This window comes from Gymnogyps californianus, chromosome 3, assembly GCF_018139145.2.
Source record: "Gymnogyps californianus isolate 813 chromosome 3, ASM1813914v2, whole genome shotgun sequence".
NCBI lineage: Eukaryota > Metazoa > Chordata > Aves > Accipitriformes > Cathartidae > Gymnogyps > Gymnogyps californianus.
In genome coordinates, this window is record NC_059473.1 from 81,661,806 (window position 1) to 81,678,077 (window position 16,272).

Below are 16,272 nucleotides of genomic sequence, written 5' to 3' on the forward strand. Positions count from 1 at the left end.
CTGGGTTAGAGTGGCTTTTCTAGTGGACTGAGAGGGCAGCAAGAGAGGGATATCATTATTCATCAGTATCCCAGTGGGATCGCTGCCAGCAGAGATTAATTTTTTCTGTTATGCTTGTAAAACAAGCTCAGGTGGAGTCTCTAATCCTCAGGGCACGGGTGGCAGATCAAGGAAGATGCTACAAAGCTAGTTAATTTTCAGATTCTAGGGGAAACAGAAGCTCTGTTAGATGTATAAATACATGATTGCAAATTTAAGTAGCTCAAATCCAAATGGGATCTTCCTAGACATCTGGTACTGAAAATCTCTGTTTTCTTTGTCTTTTAAAAGAAGTTCTTAAAACTTTACACCAGAGGCAAAATATCTGCAACTCTCTTAATCATCAGTTATCTTTCCATTTTATTTTTTTTTAATACAACTCTTACAGTGTACTTTAGATGAATGCCTTTATTTACAGGTAGAAAAGACATGGTATAAGTCTGTGTAGGAACACTGAGTTTACAGTATTCTCACAAATGTGTGTGCAGTGAGTATCACCAAGAAAAATTATCACTTGCCATCCAAAAAGTTTTAGATCTGCCCTAGTAATGCATGGTGCGTCCCATTCAGGTAATGGGATGTTCTGTTACGGTCAGGTGTGGTACAAGGGCATTTTTGCCATGTTACTCACTGTATCAGACCTCTGGTCATTCATGACAGAAGTGTTGACAGAACTTCCTCAAATCAAGCACACCAAAATACTGACAAATTGTCTATTTGTTTAATAGACTTCAAATATTTTTCCTTTTACTGACTTTTATAATTCCTCAGTGATTACTCCTCTTCCCCACCCTTGTAATTATCAGTGTCTTCCATCTCTGCATTACCATCTCTGCATTACCTTGTAGCTCTTGAGTTCTTCAAAACATTGGGTCAGATTTTCAAGCAATGTTCATCCACATAGTTACACTGAAATGAGTGGAGATATGCCAGTTTTTATCAGCAGGGAACTACCCTTATTGAAATTTACTTGCAGCAGCTGTCACTTCCTCTTACAGTTGTGTTTTTGTATTATTATATTAAACTATTTTCATTTAAAAGTACTCAGAGTGAGACCAGTAGCATTGGCTTGCTGAAAAGACATTGTGCATGTAGACACCTTCCAAGTTTCCCATGTATTTCTGCCAGTTCATATTGTTCTTCTATTATTCTGGGCTTGAGCCTCTCTTGAACAGAGGCTGCTAGTCATTTCACCACATGATGACAGGTATTCACGCTTGTGAACTTTTTATTCCCTTTTGTCTCTGGTCACATAGTAGTCTAGATCCGGAACTTAATCCAGTACAAAAATGCAGCAGTGTGCATTTGTGGCTCCCCACTAGGGGAGCTGCCACAGGTCAGCAGATCTGAAATCCGGTTTTCAACACACAGAGCTTTTACAGCTTACCATTAACATATACAGTATGTACGGGCCCCATTTCACATAAAGAATTAGTAGCGCTTACTCCTGTCTCCATGCAGAGTAGCATTAACTTAATGCAGAGATCTGTTAACTTCTTCCCTGGGTCTGGGCTCTGCACTGGAAGATCCCAATGGAGGATCAAAGCCAAAGATGGAAAATGACTGATCGCTTTCCCGGGGAAAGCTGTGTGCCAGGATTTGCTATTACAATTTTTATTGCTATCATCATCTCAATCAGTAGTTGAGCCAGCTGATTCAGCCAAGCTCAGCTTCAAAATGTGGACAAACGTCCAAATGGAACTGAAGTAGATTTCTCATGACAATCAGGCTTTTGACTGTATACTCAGAGAGATTTTCCCAGTTTTGTGTTAGCACATTACTGAGTTCATGCACTGAAAAGCTTTTCTGTATTAGTGCAATACAATTAGTTTCAGTACAGCCAAAAACAGTCAGTTTTAAATCTTTCCTATAATATGACTTGAGATTACAGGGGAAGAAAGTTGTAGGTCACTGCCCCATCTAGGTTTTAAGATTAAAAAAAATGGGGTGATGATAATGCATTCAGAATGTGCAGGTTCAAAGCATTCTCATGAAAAGTAATAGAAAAAGTCAGGCATCTTGGAGAGGCGAAAGTCTCAAATATACCATTTCCAGTGATAAAATGTAATAATTCTCTCACATCACTATAATTCACTTTATAAATGGAATTTATACCATTCCCTTTATATTTATTTGCTATGGTCAGAGTAACTTATTCTAGGTGAATAATGTGTATGCCATACGAGTTTCAGATGTTTCCTCTTATTTTTGTCCTACTATAGTCTTCTTTTGCATTTATTTTTCCTTAAACTGTGCAAGTGTTACAGGCTTACTTATAATCAATAATTTAATTTAAAAACCTGAGAGTGAACTAAAGCCACCTCTGTGAAAGTTGTACAGGCTTAATACTATGAAAGTACCTACACATTTTGGGGGGAAAATGAATGTATTGTAAGAACGGGTTTTATTAGGACTGGCCAAAAAAGTAGCACTGAATTATGATTGTGAACATAAACTTTATGAAATATGGATTGTGAGAGTTAAGACTTAAAATCATTAATTCATTCCTTGTTTTAGTATGTTTTAGTATAGTATGCAATTTTAAAAGGAAATTATTCTGAAACAGAATGGTTCTATAAGTATATTTTTTACCACTTGGTAAACCAATTGCAATGATTGTATTATCTATTACTATCTTTCTGTACCCTGAAACCTAGGTATATGAAACCTCTGATATGCTTAGGAAACTTTAGAAAAAAAAGGGCAATTGATTTTCAAGTTAGTATAGAAGTCCTAAGAACTTTTTTCCCATGTCAAATTATTGTTATTTTATATAATCCTCCCTCTCACATGTGCTAGCATGCTTGCATTTTCTTTTAGCCACTCTGTGCTGAAGCAGAGGTCTGTAATTTAACTTTGTACTTCAGAAGTTCCCAGATCTGCCAGGTCACTCTCTGCTACTGGTAGCTAATATTGCTGACCTCCTATTGCTCTGTGCGCAGTGGCAAAGGTCTTTCAGACTCCTGACCTCTGGTCATCAGGAATGTCATCAGTAGTTTGTAGTTTGGATGTTTTAAGTAAGAGGTGAACTTGTGAAATCTAAACCCTTCAGGGTGTTTTTAAGTGATCACTCAACTGTTTCATTGCCCTAGCTTGTACTTTGCATGATGTCTGTAATTGTAAAGTTTGTGGTGGTTATCATATGCAGCTATTTAAAAGCAAAAATCAAACACTTGTCTGTTTAAAGTGAGAAGTCTGAGAATACAATTACATATGATTTCTCTGGTCACTAACGTGAGAACTTTATAAGAATCGTAAGAACTTTTAACTTGTATGTTCTTATAAACTATGTTTGTAGATCCCATTACTGAAATGTGCCCATTTTAAATCCTGAAAGATAGTTATAAATTAATTTTTAAAAAATAATAGATTTACATAATTGCATGTTGATGGGTTTTACAACTTTATCTCTTCAACTTCTCATGCTCAACTGGAAATTTCCAATGCCTGCTCTGGTAAGTCTTAAATCTAGAGACAGAGCCCAGGGTAGCCCAGCCTCACTATTTTGCTCCTGCCTAGTTAATTAACTTTACAATTTGCATTCTATACTACTTTTTTTTTTTTTGACACATCTTTTTATCTGTAAAAATGCATTAACCACTAATTAGATAATAAATAAAAAAGTTAGTATTTGTTTCAAAAAGATACTGAGCAGCCCTTATCGCTTGGATGTTGCTCTCCATCCTACGCATATCTGTTTTCCTCCTGTCATTTTTCCAAAAGTAGAGAGTGGAGGGTACTCCGACGGAGTACTAGAGAAGTGGCAAGATCGTTTTCCTATTACCCGAGCTGGAGTGGAGTGTTAGGGCAGGCAGAGTCCCCAGTGGGAGGCCCCAGCGCCAGAGAGGGAGCCCCTTTTCCGCAGCGAGGGACAGCTGCTGCCCAGGGGCTGCGGCTCGGACTCCTCCGTGCCCCACGGTGCAGGGGCTGGTGCAGGGCTTTGCTTTCTGCCTTTCCTCCCTGCCAGCCACCGACCCTGGAAGGAAGGGATGGGAAAGCCCCCATGGGAAAGGAACTGCACTGCGGGGTTGGCTCTAATATGCTGGATGCCATTTGATTGCACTGTCACATACACGTGCAGTTGACAGGGAGAGATGTTATATGGTATATGAAGGCAAGGAGCTTATTTAGAAATGGGCTCTGTGATGAATTACAGTATCATGTAGTAAATATATTCTAATCTTGCCTGACAATTTTTGGTTTCTTCTTTTGCATCATGTTAGCCACTCTTGAAGTTCTCTACAAAACTTCAGCCTGCTCTGTTGCTTAGCGGAGCCTGCCAGGCTGCCCTAAAAATCTGGAACATCACTTCTGCAAAGTTTGTCTTAAAAGTATATTTTTACATGTGTAAAACAGAGTGAGGAAGCTCTTTGTGCAAGTGTCTGCTGTCTAAAAGAGGGCTTCCAATCTAAATATCCCTGTGTTATGTAGCAGCTTCAATAAGTTGGTAGAAATTACTTTTTTTTTCTTTTTGTCTGTAATATCAATCTCGAAAACATGCATCATGTTTGTTCTTAAAACTTATAACAAGTAATATATGTTTATAACTGTCTTTAACCGGGATATTGTCCTAGACCTTTTATATCTAGGAGTAAAAAAACACCCAAACATTTTAAACTTTGGAAGTTTGAATTATGTCCCATAAAACTGAGACCAAAGCATATACATTTATAGGCTACCAATAAACTCCTTAAAATAGGAGCTTATAATGGAATCACTAACACAGCTAATAATTTTCAGAGCAGTAATTCTAGCAAGTACTTCTCCAATTCCATTTTTCAATCTACTTTACTTTTTGGTATGAGCTGAAAAACAACTTTTACGCATGTGGTCAGTTTGGGCTTTTCTTCTTTTTTCCTTTTTTTTTTTTTTTAAAGCACATTTTTTCTCACATTTATTTGTTTTCTGAATATAAATATAAGCTTGATTGTGTTCCAGCTGCCTGCCAGGATACATCTGTGTAAATTTAATGTCTTTCCTTATAAATCAAACTCACACTTGAAAATGTGGTGATAAAATATAGTATAAATATGTTGGTTAATTTAAATAATTTTCATAATACATACTTGTGTCATTATTGTGTCACATAATATGGCCTTGTGCTCTTGGGAAGAGCATGGGCAAAGGAAGATTAACTTGGGAACTTGAGTTAAGCAATTGTTTTATTTTCCTTGTAATACCGTTAACAGGGTCAAATGAGACTTTTGTCAGCACATGAATGGAGATATATATATGTATATATAAAAAACAGAAATAGTTTCGAATGTTTTTAAATACAGAAGTTCAAGTATCCTCAAAGAAAAATTTAGAATTTGTGACTCTATTATAAAACATTATTATCCAGTTATCTAGCTACTCACAAATTATCAGTGCTTGTTATTTCTCTATTTTGACCATGCTACTTTTCTCTATCCTGTACTACGGGTAACGTAGGTATCACCCAAATGAGGACAGTTAACAGACTGCTTTAAAGATTGGAGTTCAGCTACTTCCTATACACTGTAGCACTATGTGGAAGTGACAGGTCAGGATGTTGCACTAAAATACTCTGTAGCACTTTGTACAATGGAACAAAAGGCAAAAGCCAATTATATAATAATATTATTGTTGAGTTTATATTTACCTATCCAGTTACTTAAAGATCAAAATACGCTGTTTTCACTTGGGAAAAATAAATTGCTTATTGGCATACCTTTGAACTTCTGATAGCAGAGAACTAAAATTTACTTCCTAATGTATTATTAGTGTTAATTGTAGAACAGCTGTAAAAAAACCCGACATTTATTTATTGCAGCTTATTTTTTATTTTTCATTCTATGCAGAAATATATGATTTTTGCAGTCCTTCAGCATGTACTCCAACTACCAGAAGTTTATGTAATTTAAACCAAGGTTCAGGTAAAGAGGATACAATTACTATATTAGCTAAAAATGATCCTCATCTTTTTTCCTTTTTTATTATTCTGGTAGTTACTTTTAGTACTAGTTTACTGCAAGATTTTGTAATACTTGAGCTTAACGACTGTTAATTTTGGTATCAAATTTTCTAAGAATGCTTTTCCCTTGTTTCCTTCTACATCAGCAACTTGAAAGAGAGCAAAACACACTGCAGGTTTATTAAAGTTGAAAATATGGTGTGTTTGGGTTCATTGTACATATATAAAGAAAGGGAACGTACAGGCAGGCAGTCAATTCTAAGGTAGTTTCAATAACAGCATTGCTAAAGAAAAGACTACTGGTTCAACTCTGGAATGTGAGAAACTATTTTTGGTTTGTTTTAGACCCTCATTGTTACAAATTAATCAACTGCTCTTTAAGGTCTAGAACTCATTAACTTTATAAGTTTTACTGTTCCCATGACTGAACTTAACTTAAAATATTCAAGTTTACTTTAGTTGCTCACCTTGATCCCATTTCTGTCTATGCTCCACAAGTATCCTCTTCTCTTTTGTAGGCAGATGGCATTATGTAGTTACTTGAGATTTAAAGTATTTCAGAAGGTTTACATGTGGTATAAGTTTGTAGTTCAGCTCTCACTATAAATCAGTAGTTTCAGCCAAACTTGCACATTTTGTGGGTAGAAAGAAAATCTGATTTTTTTTTAACCCTATGGACACTGTGGAGCACAGTACTCACCATGTTGGATACCTTATTTAAATTTTAGTTCAGTCTGACTCCTCAAATGCCTCATAGTACCAGAAAACTGCAAAAGATATATTTTAAAATGGGATGAGTTGTTTACCTTTAGAACAATTCTAACTATTCAAATAAAGGGTGATGATAAGCTGCATATCTGGAACACGATGTTGCAGACAGGACTCTAAGATGATTCTGTGGCTGGTGTTATGCAGGAAACAGAATTCAATTATCAGAATAGCCCTTTGGCCTTGTAAAATGTAACTATCAAGTTTATGCAGGCCTACGTGTGACATTTCTCACTGGCAAAGCAAGTTACCTATCTCCTATATGACCCTGCATCGCATACGGGTTGAAATGTAGGTTTGAGGGGACTCTTACATCCTCGAAATGATGCAGCAGTCTCTAATGCCCAAAAGAAGACGTTATTGGGAAAGTCCATCACAGACCTACAGAAAAGAGAGATGTGACATGACTACCAAATGCATGATTGCAGAACCCATAGCTAAAATTCCTAGTTATCTCCTGGTATACTCCAAGTTATGCTTAACTGTGTAGGTGCTTGTAAACATATTATTTGCACATGGGCTGCAATAGTCCTGATTTAACAGAAGAAAAAGGGAAAGTGAAAAATGCACAGCAGTGCTTTGTGGTTTAACTATAAAGTTTGTATTAAGTTTCTTGACTTTAGCATGAAGATTAATGATTGATATGTAATTTGATCTGTTTCCTCACCCATGGAATTAAGAACGGTGTTCAGATACAATGTACTAAAATAATATGTATTGTGTGGAATAGTTGAAGCTATAGCCTTTGCAGAACAGATTGAGATTCACAATGAAAAGGAAAACTAAAATGAAAAAATATTGAGTGAACAGCAGGGCCCATTTGAGGTGATTACAAAGGATGTTTCTTTATTCTGTCTTTTCTTGTGCAACCTGAAAACAGTAGCAGGGGGTTACAAGCAGAGTTCATCACAGAGTTGTCAATCACTGTCATTTAACATTTTGCAATGGAAGATGTCTTTATTCAAGGACAGCTGGGCAAATCAGAGAAACAGATTTGCAGTTAGTAGTCTGTCCAGCCTACACTAAGCAAACAAGGACAGGGCAGACGTACTGGCCTCTCACATAAAAATATAATGGACTCTGCTGACCTCGGTGCCCTCCATTCAGCTTCATTCTCAGTTGTATAAAAGCTTCACTACCCATTCTCAATTTCCTTTAATTACCTACATGATGCAGATAAGAAAATGAACCTCACTTACTTACAGTCAATGATCACAAACAGGAAATTAAGTAGGCAAGTTGTTTAAAATAAGAGGAGTGTTTTGGAGGTAAATAAAACATGTGCTGCGGAAGAATTAGGGAAAATGCATTTTCAGGAGTACCAATTGGTCTGGAGTGACTTGGCTGATCCTTCTTCTTTCTGCTACTTTAAACTGCAAAGCAAAACTAAGTAAAAATCTCCTTGGTAAATATTCTTTAAAATATCTTTGAAGGAGAAGCCAGTTAAATAAAAAGAGTGAAGCAAACATGCAGCCTTCTATAGGGCTTAAAAAGATTGTGACCTTAGGTTCAGAGAATAAATGACCACAGTTTTCACAAGAGATCTAGGAGAGACATCCAGGATTAAGCAGCAGTTGTCTTTAGTCAGTCTTCACTTCTAATCTGCAGTCGAGATATGAAATAAATTAATGACATTCTGATTTTCTTTCCAAATCTTAAATTGTCTAATACTTACCTTTCCTTTTACATTTATATCACAGTTTAGGTGTAGTTTCATTGTGCCATTAAAGAAAATAGAAAATTTTGTGCTGTCAGTTTTCAAGGGGGTGAAAAACAGCTGTATAACTGTTTTTAGGAATTGTCAAAAAAAGTTCTATATGTTAGGATATTAATGAGTGGATACGGTACTTTGCAAGTCAATTAGGTAGTTCTATTAGGTGTTCTAAAATTGCCATTTTTCTTTACTTCACTCTGCATTGGTTACTGTTGTGAATATTTCATTAATATGGATTTGCAGGAAGTCTGACTGGAGATTGAAGACTAAAATGCATAATATCGAATCTATAGTTTAAGAGGAATATAAAACCCTGAACACTTTAATTTAATAGTCTCTGCTAAGCCTGTAGTTTGGAAGACATTGCCCTTCGGGCTACCCATATGACTTTTTATTTCATGACAAAAGGAATACACTCTCTTAAATTACAGATGAAAAAGATATCACATATTATAAAACTCTTACTTTACTTGCAAGTTTTATACTTTAGAAAGATCATTCTCATTCCAAACAAGAATATGTATGCATACATGCACAGAGGATTTTGTGGAGGAAAAAAAATTACCAATTAAGTCACAGAACTGACTCTTCGGCCTAAATTATAGTTACTAGGATGCTTCTGTTGAATTTTCTTTCTTTCAGAGACAGTGGATTTCCCTAGCAGGAGAATGAACATCTGTGCTCTGTCTACTAGAACAGTCATACTTGTTTCTCTCAGCCCCAAGGATGTTGCTAGTCATAACTACATTTAGATTACCTGTTGATGTGCACCTCCTTTGTGCAACAGTGAGAAAGTTCTTAGTTTTCATTTTGGCATGAATGGTATTAGTCCCACTCTGGAGCACAGAAGATAGTTTGCAGCACCTGCTTACAATTTTGCGCTTTGCTTTGATCGCTGATCATCTGTTGCTTAGACACTGACTGCTCAAAATATTGAAAATATATTTTAGAAGAACCTTACCAGAGCTATTTCAAACCCACTGTGTTTTGAATACAAAGAGAAAAGTAGAAACACTGAAAATTAAAAATGTGAATTATTGACTTCTTTATAGCTAACCTTACAATGTTTTTGTGAGCCAGCCAGGGTAGGATATCTGTAGAAGGTCATCTCAAATACTGGGTCCATCCAATGAATGTATTTATTTCACTGCTCTTATTTTCTTCTCCTCTAATGTTAAAGTCAGCTATGTGAAAAAAATTTTTAAACCTATAATTGTGTGAATATTTGTGAATATTTTGCCAGCTATTGTTTTCCCACACACGTGATTTTGATAAATAAGTACGCTTTCTGGACATTAAAATGCTGCCATTTTAATAATGAAATCTAACTACAGTAAATTAAATGCATATACTTTTAATGTCTCAGTAAGGAATAATAATTATTCTGAAGTTAATTACAATAGTTAATTTTTTATTTTTTTTTTTTAAGAATGCTGAGGAATACACAGATCTGCCTGTGAGACACAATGAAGATCAGATGAACAGTGAACTGGCAAAACATCTTCCAATTGAAGTCAATCCCCATTCATTTGACAGTTCACACACAAAAACACACCTCCTGCTGCAAGCCCACTTCAGTCATGCCATGCTGCCTTGTCCAGATTATGCAACTGATACAAAGACAGTGCTGGACCAAGCAATTAGAATATGTCAGGTATAGTAATGCATTTCAATATATAACTCTTGTTGTTTTACTATTTATTGTTAGTGTGTTGTAATGTTTTGAATATAGAAAAATCTGAAGATTTCTTGCAGTCTTGTGGAGAACTGGTAGCACACAGTATGATACCACTTTGTTTAGGGAGGAACCAGATGCCCATAAAGATGCCCACTTTACAGAACTGGAGGTAAACAAACTTATTGTAAAAGACTGTGGTGCTCTGGTTGGAGGCATCTGTTGCCATAGGGCTCACCTCTTCTTTCATATGCAACAGCTTTCTATCTCTGTATCGTGGAATGTGGTACATAAGTCATTCCTGTGTGGGTGTGCTCCCTGCAGATTGTTATGCTGACCCCCAAGAACCTGTCTCCCATGGGTACTTTTATTTTTATAGCACTCAAAAGCGCTGTAGTCACTGCCAAGCATAAATAAAACATGTTTTGAAATGTGATTTGGGACAAGATACAGGGGTTTTCCTCTAGCTTGTGAAAAGATATGTGTTCTATTTCCCCAATTTTCACAGAGTCAAAGAGTATGCTTTTAAACACAGATTTTAAACTCAATCTGGAGGCTTGTGACTTTTACAGTTGTACTGCAGTCACAACCCACAGAAACTAAACTGACCATGGAGAGTACTGGTAACAAGCAATCACGTGCACAGCTGCATGCCTCAAAAGAATTTTAAAGCAGCAGTTTGAGTTTGGAATAGAGTGCTGCCATATCTGAAAAGCGCAGTTACAGTTGCAGCAGGAAGGGTGAGCTCTAGTTGACACAGAGAACAGCCACCTCTCTGATTCTGCTGGAAAGGAATAATATTCTCTTTAGCAGAACTGGACAAGGACTCATTCACAGGTTCTTGAAGATCAGGTAGCCTTCAACAAACTATTCTTTTTATCTTCCTCAGTTCAATATCTGTAAAATAGGGACAGTACTTCTTTCTTCCTACAGTTTTTGTTTGCTCAGATTTTAATATCCTCAGTGATCTACATGTCAGCTATCAGAATGAGGCTTTGATCTTGTTTGAAGCCTGTTGGCAATATGGTAACTGCAAACATCATTGTGTCAAGCCTACCAGTTTGTAAAACCACTCTGTGAGAAATTATTGATCAGTGCTCTAGACAGACAAAATAACATGGGCAATTCAGTGTCCAGTGATTTGAGTGAGCCTCAACCTTGTAGGAAAAACTGCAAGCTTGTAATACTAATGTCAAACAATGCAAAGCTAAACCTAAGAAAAGGAAAGTAAGAAGCAAATAACACCACAGATGTTATTGCTACGCAGTCTTAAACTTGGCAACCAGCAGTGCTTGAATGCAAGTGTACTCCAAATATTTCAAATCAATAAAATCATGGTGCTGAAAGCTTCAATGTACAAACAGTTATTATTCATAATACTCAGTTATTAACAGAGAACAACGTCACTTGCTCAGGTGAGAAAATTCACCTTTGTTTCAAAGAAATCACATACTTAAAGTTCATTTAGATGTTTGTGGAATTAGCATTTGGGGGAGTAATTACATATTCGGAAAAAAAATTTAAAGATTCTTCTCAATAATTATTTTGCTTAATATTTATCCTGCTTTGCTAAGAAATGTATTTTTTAATCCTGTTACTGCATAATAGGTATTTCAGAAACAATAACCACTCAGAAGAAAAACCCCTAAAATATTCAACAGTTCCTTTAAACTGAAGTAGAGTTCAGAAGAATACCATTCCATACTGTGCCTTGGCACTCCGGCCTTCGGTTAACTACTACATAATGTTACATATACAGTCATCTTAAAAAAAAAAAAAAGTTCCTCTTTAAAAAAAAAAAGAAAAAACATGCAAGCATTTTTGTATTTTGAAGTTGGCGCATGGTTTACATCTCTTGGGAGAATATTTGTTCCATCTTATTAGTCACGCTTTCCAAACGGAGGTTAAAGTTCCCAGAATCTAAGCAATAGACAGGGTTACACTTTCAATACTGGTTGTTACCTTTTTCCTTAGCACTGACCTGCTGATGAACTCTGGGTCAACAGAGGTGGAAAAAGAGATGTTAGTTGTGAGAAAAGGAACTGAACCATAGAAGGATCCATTGATAAACATATTCAGTGGGTGATGTTCTCTGTGTGTGTGAACACGCACTCGCGCACCACCAAACGTAAAATTCAGCAGTGAGACAGGAACTGGTTTTTGAGTTATGTTGAACTGCTGTTTATTTACTTAAAAAGTACCTTAGCTGTTAAGGTTGTATAGCTAACTTTCAAATTGTGACCTGAACATAAACTGTTATTTTTGCTGGCGGGTATGTGAATTGGCAGACTTTCCATATCAGCACTGCTTTTCTGTTACAAGAAAGCAAGATCTTTCAAAGAGCTTTTACAAGTGGTTGTATCTCAGTGCGTACAGCAGGCCTCCATCCCAGGTCCCCTGCAGAGCAGATTTGCCATCTGTAGCCACGATACATAAGCAAGCCTCTTTCCATCGCAGACTATTAAGCTTCTCCACAATTCTGTGCTATCTTTCACCTGAATCAGCCTTCTCTCCCATGGTTCCTTTCACATCCCACCCATTGTGTCCTCCCTCCCATTCCTCCAACATCCTCTGGGCCTTTTTCATCGCTCGTGGCTTTAGGCTGAGTAGTGTTAATGGTCAATCAGAAAACTATGTTAATAGCATCAGATAGATAATTGTAGCTGACAGATTTCAGGTAAGATTCCACTCTCTTCTAATAAAACAAATTGTGCAACCACTCTTAAATTAATTTTCCTGAGATGTCTTAGAAGTTTTGGTTTTATGTTAGAATTCTGTTCATCTATACTCATGATGAAAGATAGAAGTCATAAGCATTTAACAGAATTTGAGGAGTCGTGGTGCTGGCTCAATAGAGGAATGTAATTGTTAACATAGAAAATGGAAGAAATACATTCTGTTACAGTTTTCCTATAATTAGCATTTGTTAGGTATAGATGGAGTTCAATATAGCAACATAAAATTTAGTATCTATATAGCGAGGATGAAATACAGAATTCTTTGCCTGTTACTGCAGAAATACGGGGAATAGCAATATGTAACCTTCTGGAAGGTGAACGCCTATCTGCTCCCACACCCATCTCTCTAATGAAAGGCCACTGAGGCATTGACTAGACTGAAGGAATGTCCCTGCTCTACGTTGAAAAGCTCAAGTCAAAAGCTAACAAGTTTGTTATCAGTGACAGGCTCTCGTAGATAAAGCACAGAAGGTTCCCATGGCTCAAAAAATCTGCCATGACTTCCTATGTGACCTTGGCCAAGTCATTTAATTTTTATTTGCCTCTGTTACCTTTAATACAATTACAGTAGACTGCATATTCTCTTCAAGCCTAGCACTCTGTCTGCATTATTTTTACTGAGAAAAGACAGAGGTGTCAATACGATGGTGCTGAGCACTCCAGTACTGCTCAAAAATCAAACGCTTCTCCACTTCTTGCAGAAGAACATCAAAGAATAAAAATTCTAATGAAATTATTTGTCTAGTATTTTTATAGAATATAATTATTATTATAAAGACAATACCACACCTTTTTCCTATCTCTTATTTAAGAATATGTGAAACAGACTAAATCTAATCTCTTTTTTACTTCTTTTGTCAAGCCTTATATTTTGTGACTGTGTATTCAGCGATCAGTTCTTACTCTGCTGTTCTAAGACTATTGCCTATATTTGCATTAATTGAAATGGATAATTGAGGCAGTAATACTGTCAGTCTCAGATTCAGCAGGGCAGTCCCTTCTAGGAAAGAGACTGCTGGCTTTGCATTGGGATTGGCCACAAGCCTCCACTTGTAGTATAATCGTTGATAAAATATTTTAATATTGCCAGGAATAGAACTGCCATGGAGCTCAGCCTTAACCTTTGAGAAGTGTTTACCTATGGATGTGTTAAACACATCTCAGTAGGGTACCTGTGCACTGAGAGAAGATGGACATGAAGTCAGATTCCAGACTGCAGAATAAAGACTAGTTTGCACGGGAAACACGCACATCCTGAAACGAGGACCTTGTAATGCTGTCACTGACGGCCTGCCTTTCCCCATCATGTTGCTCCTCTAGAGAATCTAATTTTGACAGGAAATAAAAAACACTTTGGGTTAAGCACTGCATTTCCTTAGCTGGACGACGATGTGTGTAACACTGCTTTACCCATTCTAAAACAGTTAAATAAGTTGTTTCTGGTCATTTAAATTGCAGGTTTTGCTACAGTTCTGCTTATGAGAATCACCTTTGCAGTACATGTTCAGAGTCGTCAGATATTGCACAAATATGCTGCCCAATTCAGCTGTCTTTTAAGAGCTAGCCTATGTACGAAATGCTTACTCTACTAAACTGCAGACTGTTCTGGCTGATGGTGGGAGCTGTATCCACTGCTCCTCAGGCAAAAGGTACTTTCCTGCCATATCAGCACAGCTGCAACCAGCAGAGGTGCCTGAACTGCAGTTCCAGGACTAAAAGAACAAGAATGTCTCTCAGCTCTGGACTTCCCATCCTCCCCAAACCTCCTCAGTTCATAACAGCCACTAAAACTATTGACTTGGGGAGCCATATCCCTTGGATCATTTGTTTTCCTGCCTATGAGGAAACGGAGAAGTTCTTAAAGATCCTAACTGTGTTTTGAGCTCATGTGTTGTCTGTTGTTAGTGCAGGTGTGCCGACTACTTGCTGCAAGGTGGTGGGAGTTACAGGAATGGCCTATTTTACAGTTGTGTATGTAAGATTTGTCCAGAAGTACCCAGGGTAAGAGACAATTGCTTTAATGGGTGCGTTGGCAACTATAAATAAATGGGCAGCTTTCCTGAAGGAAGGGAAGAGAATCAAATTAACTTGAGAATGCAGAGGATTATTCAGAACCAAGTGAAGAGCAGAGGCCGTATCTCTTTAGCTACTACACGTATTCTTTGTGTATGCTGTAATATTCCAGTGATAGCACCATGTGTGCAATTTTACTTAAATACTGGCTGCTTTCATGGTTGGATGGCTATTATTCCACATTAGGAGGGTGGAAATAATAGAATAATCAAAAAACTTGTAGCGCACGTACTGGATAGTAATGCTCATTTATAGGCACTAAATAGCAATGGATAGCTTTGTAGCGAAAGTACCCGGACACGTTGGGGTGGAATTACTTACTGCCTGCTTGTGTTTTATAGGTATAGATGCGGGAGAAGGGAGGGTTGCCTTTGTGGCAGTGGTGTTGGGGTTTTTGCTTGCTATGGATAATTGGTGAACTGGCGTATGGAAGCATCTTGGTGACAGTTGAATGATGATTTGGTGCTGCTTATATATAATCCCTCTCCCACCCATGACAAACCTTTTCCCAGTTGGGGCTGGAGGAAATGAGTAATGCTTAACCCATTTGTGTGATCAATTCACTTAAGCAGCTACTGTGAAATGTTAATCACAACTTTAATTTGTACTGCATTAGCATTTTGATTAACTTGTAGGCTTGCTAGCACACTTGAAGCACTTTTACTCATAGTTACAGCTCGGAAATGACTTTTTGATTAATTAAGTTTGTTAGACAGCAGCTGAGCTTCCTGAACGCTAACCTTATGGGGCTAAAAGTTCAGGAGAAAGTTACTGGGAATAACTGTTGCTGTTGAAAAGGATTCTTGCGAATGCACTCAAAAATTTTTAATTATTGACAAAATATTACATTACTACTTTGAAACTGACTTTGAACTCTAAAGAGGGCAGATTTATTATGAGAAAGATGCTGTATATTTTTCATTAGTTTGGTAGATTTGTGTTAGATTTGGAACAAATGCCATCTTTAAGACGTTGTTTATGTTAGGAAACTGGGATTTCTTGCCAAGAGATTTTTATCAAAAACATTTTATTGTATTTACAGTTCACTAGCACAGTAGAGAATATCAATTTATTAATTAATAACTTGAAAATTAATTGGATATTGGGACTCAACAAGTTCTGAACATGTTGGGTTATGCCCTACCAAGTTTACATTGCTGGTATCACATTCCATAGCTGCTTTTCTCTCTGTAACACTATCAAAAAAAAAAAAAAAAGTCAGTAAGAACCCAAGGGTTGCACTCCACTAAATGTAGACAGTAAATGATTTGTCCTTTCCCTGGTTCTGATCGTACTAATAATGTTACTATGGAGGCTAAAGGATGAATAC

At 36.9% G+C, this 16,272-nt stretch overlaps 1 protein-coding gene across 1 annotated transcript in view; it reads left to right on the forward strand.

Annotated features, from left to right (window-relative positions):
• Nucleotides 1-16,272, forward strand: part of ASCC3 (activating signal cointegrator 1 complex subunit 3) — a 273,183-nt gene that overhangs the window by 240,137 nt on the left and 16,774 nt on the right. The window contains exon 36 of the mRNA XM_050893351.1: nucleotides 9,886-10,110. Within this exon, the coding sequence (XP_050749308.1) occupies nucleotides 9,886-10,110 (225 nt within the window). The remainder of the gene's footprint in view (nucleotides 1-9,885; nucleotides 10,111-16,272) is intronic.